At 38.1% G+C, this 7,410-nt stretch overlaps 1 protein-coding gene across 2 annotated transcripts in view; it reads left to right on the top strand.

Annotated features, from left to right (window-relative positions):
* Positions 1-6,844, top strand: part of Man1a1 (mannosidase alpha class 1A member 1) — a 173,176-nt gene extending 166,332 nt beyond the window's left edge. For both annotated transcript variants that reach the window (XM_021173671.2, XM_021173672.2), the window contains exons 12-13: positions 3,573-3,688; positions 4,069-6,844. In XM_021173671.2, the coding sequence (XP_021029330.1) occupies positions 3,573-3,688; positions 4,069-4,195 (243 nt within the window). In that variant the 3' untranslated portion in view covers positions 4,196-6,844. The remainder of the gene's footprint in view (positions 1-3,572; positions 3,689-4,068) is intronic.
* Positions 6,845-7,410: the final 566 nt, after the last annotated feature.

Here is a 7,410-nt window from a genome sequence, read left to right as displayed (position 1 = left end):
AAATAAATAAATCTTTAAAAAAAAAAAAAAAAAAAAGAACCCTACTTCTCCAGTTCTGCAAACCACAGCCAGCTCAGGTATCCTCACCTTTTGGCTTGTTACACATAAAGCCAACTTATATCATCAACAGATGGCCAATAGTGTTGGCAACTCCCAACATCCTGGGATCTCCTTTGCAGCTTGGGCTTTGCCATCACAGCTCAATGCAATGGTCTCTCCAAGCCTCCTGGTAAAGAACCCCACCCTGTCAAACACTTCTAGCCTTAGCCACTTTGAGACACGAGGATGGAAGCCTTAATTACCCCCCAGGAATTCTTGCATGGTGCATGCCTGCAAATCTACCACTTTGTGAGCAATACTGCTAAGTTCTGCTGCCAGCTCCAGAATAACCTAGCCTCTCTGCCTTAGCTGCAGGGGCCTCTGTGTATGGTGGTGGCTGAACATAGGGAAGCACATTCCAAGGCAGTTCTTTTCCAGCAGAGAAGCCCTTTAGCAGTGTTCTTGATTCAAGCTTTTGCCCCTGAAATTCATTTCACAAATTCCAACTTTGGATGATGGGGTTTTGCCTGCAGAGAACCTTTCCCATAATCTGAGGGCAACATGTGAAGTTTCTTAGGTATGCTAATCTCTAGCATTTTTAAGATCTTTCTGCCCTTTCCTGCTGTAAATCTGGATGCATGTATTAAGAAATAATCACTCCACAGCCTGTGTGCTACGCTATCTTGACATTTCCTCCTCAGCACAATTCAGTCCATTGTTCTTGAGCTCTAGGCTCACTCAAAATATCAGGACACGAGAACAGCACAGCCAGATTCTTTGCAGGATATAACACAAATATCCCCCAGTCTAGTTCCCAAGAGAATTCATGGTCCTTTCTACAACATCATTAGTTGGGTCTCCTATGTTTACGTTTTTCTCACAAGGACTCATTAACCTTGGCTTATGGCACTACAGTGCTTATCTATCCAAGCTCTTCAAGTTTTCCTATATTCCCCCACCAACAGCCTACAAGCCACATGATGAGGTTTAGTATATATAGCACTGCCCCCTACTTCTCAATACCAGTTTTCTCTACTAGTTACAGAAGTCATTGCTATGACAAAAAAAAATTATCTGCAAGTACAATGTGGAACAGAGGGATTTTTATTTGGTCTCTCAATTTGAAGGCAGAGTCTATCTTGTTGAGGAAATCAAGGCAGCAGAAACATAAGGGTAGCTGGTCACACTGCATCCAGAGTCAGGAATCCGAGAGCAAGGAATGTCAGTGTTCATCTTTTCTTCTGTTCTCCTTTTCCTTCAGTCTGGGACCATACCCAATGATTGATCCCACCAGTATTCATCAAGAATGTTTCTCCTCAGCCAAACTCCTCTGGAGACACTGCTAGAGGCCTGTCCAGGGATGTGTTTCCTAAATGATTATAACCCTAGTCAAGTTGACAGTGAAGATAAAACATCTGGGCTTTCTACGAATCAGGACAAGGTCTCAGATGGCAATTTTTATTTTGCCATGCATGTACTTAATAGAATTCCTTGAATAAGGTAATAAAAAAATAACCTGGCTGGAATATTCTTATTAACTAGATAAGCAGCCTGTTAAAAAAAATAAAACATATACCATATACAAAAACAAAGACATATTAAAGAATTAAATCTAAGATCTAAAATAAATAAAACTCCTAAAAGAAAACTTTAAGGAAAAAAAATCTTTTTGGCATTGGCCTGGCAGTGGTTTTATTGGATTTAACACCCACAGAACAGCAACAAAAATGAAATAAAACACACAGGGCCACATCAGTCTTCAACAGTTCTGCATAGCAGAGGAAACAATCAACTAAGCTAAAGTGACAGGGCATAGAAATTCTTTTCAACCACTTGCCACCATGTATCTGCATGATGATTTTTCTCTCCAACCACATAGATGATAGCATTCCCATAAGGTGTTACTGCTTGGTAGTGTTATGGCTATCTTCTTTGTGTAAGTGCACTCAGTGACTATATCTTATAAGGAACTAATATCCAAAACTGTGACTTCATACAACTCAATGATGACATATGCAGTGGAACGCACACATTATCTTAAACAGAACATACCATACACAGAAAGGCTCTGTGTGATAGCACTTGCATGTAGAACTTAGGACAGTTGAAGTTCTTAACAGGTCTAGAGAGCAGAATGGCAGTTATCACGACCTAGTGAGGAAGAAGAAAGGGACACATACCACATACACTCTTAAAAGGCTTTGAAAATTTCAGCTAAAAGATGAAAGCATGCCAGGTGGTGGTGGTCCATGCCTTTAATCCTATCACTCAGGAGGCAGAGGCAGGAAAAGTTTGAGGCCAACCTAGTCTACAGAGTGAGTTTTAGGACAGCTAGGCATACACAGAGAAATCCTGGAGAGAGAAGGGGCAGGGAGGGGGAAATTGAGGGCGGAGGAAGGTTTTTTGGAGGCTTATAGCATGGTGATTATAGTGAATTACAATATGTGAGTATATCTCAAGGACTCTCACTACAAAAAAATTACCATTCGAGGTGCTATGGATATGTTGATTAACTCAATTGTGGTAGTCATTTCACAAACTGTACATGAAGCAGCATGCTAATACAACTCAAATATATGAGGATTTTATTTGTCAACAATACATCAGTAAGGCTGAAAAGTAAGAATGAGGGCTTCTGGGGAAGCAGTCTACAAACAGAAGTCAATTTATCGACAGATAACAAAACAGAAGGCAAGACTTTGAAGTTTTTATATATTTTTTCATCCTCTCACTCCCAACCCATCTCCTTTTCCAATATTCATTATGTTCACGCAGCTACAAATCATTTCTCTCTAAGCTTCCGGAGTCATCAGTCAATTCATCTCATTCTCTTCTCTACAATATTAAGGAAAAGAAAAAATCTGGTTTTTGCAATGGATTCCAGACTCACTTTTCTTCATTTCCAAACACTGGCATCATTAATAGTTCACTATACTTTTTTTTTAATAACATAAGATTTAACTGAACAGATATAGAGTTGGTATACTATGGTGAAAGTAGATGTTTGAGGGCTCAGCACACTTTCTTAGCCAATGGTTTGCAGTCCCAGTTGACATTAAGGGCATCCATAGACAGAGATCAGCACGCTTGCTCTGTAAAGAACAATGTAGTCTCTTCCTCAACTACTCACACCCAACATCATGCAAACAGTGACAGACACTTTACAAACAAGCAAAGATAGTCTAGCTGTATTTTAATAAAGCTTTATTTGCAAAAATAATCAGTAGTCTAAACATAGCCTGTGGTCTTTGAATTATCAAACTTTACTCTGAACCAGCAATGTAAATACTAGAAATGAATGCAGACTTTTCCAAAATCACACATGCAAGAGTTTCTCTTGAGGCAAAACATAAAGCCCATAGGTTGTGTAGCACCTTATTTGTCTTTCTACTTTATAGTTTTTAAATTTGCTATCAAAAACACCGTCAAACTCGCATTCCCTTTGAAACCTTGTCTTGTCTAAATTTGACAATCTAATAAAAGATTGCTAATAATCACTTTACTGACTTTCTCATCTCTCCTTGGCAATTCAGGCTCTAGAAAGTCACTGCAGAGTGAACGGAGGCTACTCAGGCTTACGGGATGTTTACATTGCCCATGAGAGTTATGACGATGTCCAGCAAAGTTTCTTCCTGGCAGAGACACTGAAGTAAGTAAATAAAATTATTCTCCAAGTGTGTGGCTGAGGCCCCCAAGGAGATCTTCTCTACAGAGGTCTTCAAGATGTACACATTCATAGTATACCAGATTTGACTGATGTGTGCAGGAGCCATTCCAGTTTAGGTGCATTGCCGAGGCAGTTTCAGTACAGGCATTTGTAGTCATCATTGCTGAGGCAGATTGGCTGGGACTACTCAGTGTGGTTCTCATAGTCTAGCGCCCAAAGTGTGAATGACGAATCCATGTTAAGGTCTATGGGTGTTAGAGTCAACTGCGGTCTACAGTTCTCTACAGAATGCACAGAGACATGCATGTGTCTCTGTGACATGGTTTCTTGTGCCTCATGCTCTCTTTTTTGCCTCCCTCCAGGTATTTGTACTTGATATTTTCTGATGATGACCTTCTTCCACTAGAACACTGGATCTTCAACACCGAGGCTCATCCTTTCCCTATACTCCGTGAGCAGAAGAAGGAAATTGATGACAAAGAGAAATGAAAGACATTTTCTATTTTACTCTGCTTCATTCCCTCACTGCATACCTTAATAATTCCTTTTCTGGTAATCAGAATATGATGAACTCTTATTGATTGACAAACGTCTATGATTCTCCTAAGTTCTAAAATTGTTTTGCAGTCTTTTATGTTTAGTATCATAAGCCTAGGTGGACCTCAATTCCTTATCTCATTATTCAGCTAGTAGATCCACAGATTCTGCCTGTCTTTTTCTTTTTCTCAAGGAATCTATTGTTTCTGAAATTCATGAAGTTGCAACATCATTTTCATAATAGAACCGTCTACCAGTGACCTCTTGATTATAATTTGATTTGACTGCAAAACTTCTTCCTCCTCTATGAGGAGATGCTGTCTGCTTCGAGCTGTAATGTTTTGCCATGTTGCAAAAAGCCATAATAATAAATTAAGTATTAAAAAAAAAAGCTTTTTTTTTTCCTTTTCAAGTTCATGTTAATCTGGTTTGTCTGTCCACCAGAGACAGGTCTTACAACTGTGACAGCCTCTTAGCAGGTCTATCGTTATTTGATAGAATGTCTTCTAGAGTACTCCACTCTCATTGTGATTCAGATGAGAAAGCCATCCCAGAAGAGCTGGTGACACTGGCCTCATCTCTCACAAGTGCAGTATCTTTTTATTGGGTGATTATGTTCATGTTTCCTCACATTCATTTCGTTCTCTGCTTTTGCTCTACATGCCCTGTGTCATCTCTGTATCACATACTGTTTAATTTCTCCCAACGCCCACGACACAGCAAGGGGAGCTCCTGAGTTATGCAGAATGCCAGGTTACCCAATTACAATTTTGAAAGAGAAAAGACCTCACTTCTAACGTGCCAGGTTTTCCTTTTTAATGAATCCATTCCAAAATCGCCAGTCTAAAAAGAGAGGGAGAATTCCATATGACTAGCCCATGGGTCTGCATTTCCTCTTTGGTTCTCTTTAAGCAAAGGATGCATTGCACTTGGTTCGGATCTGAAAAGTTCTCTTCCCAGGGGTAGCTCATCACTGAACTTCAGTTTATGAACATGAGCTTTTACCCAGTGAAAAGAGCATTTCTGATTTACCGACTCCTATTCAGCTAAGGGAGAAAGTAAAATCTAATTAACTCTTAAGGACACGGTGTATTGAATGTGCTTACATTCCGCATAAAGATCTTAACTTACAAATAATTTATAGGGATGATCCACTCCCTCATAATTTGATCTGCAACAGATCAAAATGATTATATGATGCTTCTAAACCTTCTCTTGAAATATGAATGATTTTCCCAAGGACAAATTTTGTGATAGCTTGTGTTAACACACCTGTTCTTTATATGAAAGATCAGATATGATTCATATATACTGAAAGACAAAGACAAGAACCACCTCAGTTTCAACCAACTATGGTCAATAAACAACAAAAATAAATAATACAAATCCATGGATTAGGCTAAAGTATATATTTCTGTGCATTTACTTTTTTCAAAATGTCTAATTTTATCAATTTCTTATGGTACAACCTATATTTTGAGACGTTTGTTTTCTTAAATCTGAGTAGACAATAGTTTCACCTATTTCAGCTTTGGGGATGGTTTCAAAAGATGTTATTTTGGATCACTACCTTGTATGTCCTGGTTGTTTCCAGTATAAAACACTAGAACACATCAAAACAAAACAGTAAAATTAGTAAATGGAAAAGATCCCTCAGTATATCATTTTGGCTATATTAACACATCTCTGGTACCCAGAGAAGCTTCTGCCTGTAATCTATTCAGTCTCTGGAGGTTATGAACCCATGACATCATTTTAATGAAACTGAATAGAACCTCTTCATTACAACTTGATTTGACTGTAAAACTTTTCCCTCCATGAAGAAGAACAAGTGAATAACAGATCCTTCCCTCCCTAGAGCTCAGAGGTAAAATATTAAAATTTGCTGCCAAAATTTGGTCATCTGTATTTTGATTATAATTTTCACTGTCCTTAGATTAGCTATTTAATTCATATTCTTTGCATTTCCATTTGAAGGAGCATCCACAGCTGGTGAGTATTTCTGCAGCAGGAGGGGTTTCAAAGGCATGCCCTGTGTACCTACTACACTGTAATGTAGCTTTTATATTCCAGTATAAGCAGGGAAGAAGCTGAACCACAGGTTGCTGTGCCACTGGCAAGTTTTCAGTTTTAAAACCAGATCTCAGAACACCAAAAATTTAAACAAGATAAGAGATTAATTTTATAGAAATATAACTGATTAAGCTTATGTTTTGTGTTAATTTTAAACAACGGAAGTCTCCAAATAGATACCAACTCATTCATTTTCAACAAAGCTGTGCAGTTTGATTTACATGTATAATCCACACCCTTAAAGATGAACAGTTAAAGTAGCACCCAGTTTTGTGTTTACGAAACCTGTTTTGATATACTATATTATACATATAAGTTGTATGCCAATTTATAGAACTCAGTGACTTCTCTATTATGTGTATCACCCATTTTTACATTGATTGTTTTTGATTTGTTCATAAGAGCATTCTGTCATTTCGAACTTTATATAAATCTCTGATGTTATGGAAAACATAATAGATTGACACATAATTTTTAAAAATTATATTTGTAAAATTTCTCTATTGTGAATAAAGTCTTTTAATATATCTCCTTCCGTGTCTTGTCACTGTGACTTTAAAGATGCTTCTGTATGTATAGATGGATGGAAATAACAAATTCTACTAACAATTACACATCTTAACAAGGAAAGAATTCCCATGAAAAACTTCACATTGAAAATAATTTTGCACATACAGCCTTCAGCTAATTGGATTCCTGTTGCGGGAAATATTTAAAAATAAACCTGCCAACTCTCCACGTTCCTGCTTCTCTCAACCCACCAACTCTCTGGCCCTGGTGGGTCACAGGGCTCCCGCCTCACCTCAGGTGCTCTTAATCAGTGGTCTCTCTGTCGGCCAACTATCTGGCAGGGGGAGGGAGAGATCTGAGTTTCTCTTGCTACCACACAATGCCCCACATACCCCACAGTCAGCCATCACAATACCTAATTACCTGGTAGAATTAAAACTCTTAAAGCTTATAGTTAACCAGTCAGACATGTATCAATAAAATCACAATTTATAAGATGCTAATACAATAATTTCAGAACCAAATGATAGTGATAAAAGCTTTATTCCAATTATTCTAACCTTATGATATCATAAGTGGCTGGT

Source organism: Mus caroli, chromosome 10 (assembly GCF_900094665.2).
Source record: "Mus caroli chromosome 10, CAROLI_EIJ_v1.1, whole genome shotgun sequence".
Lineage (NCBI taxonomy): Eukaryota > Metazoa > Chordata > Mammalia > Rodentia > Muridae > Mus > Mus caroli.
This window is presented reverse-complemented; position numbering and strand designations above follow the sequence as displayed.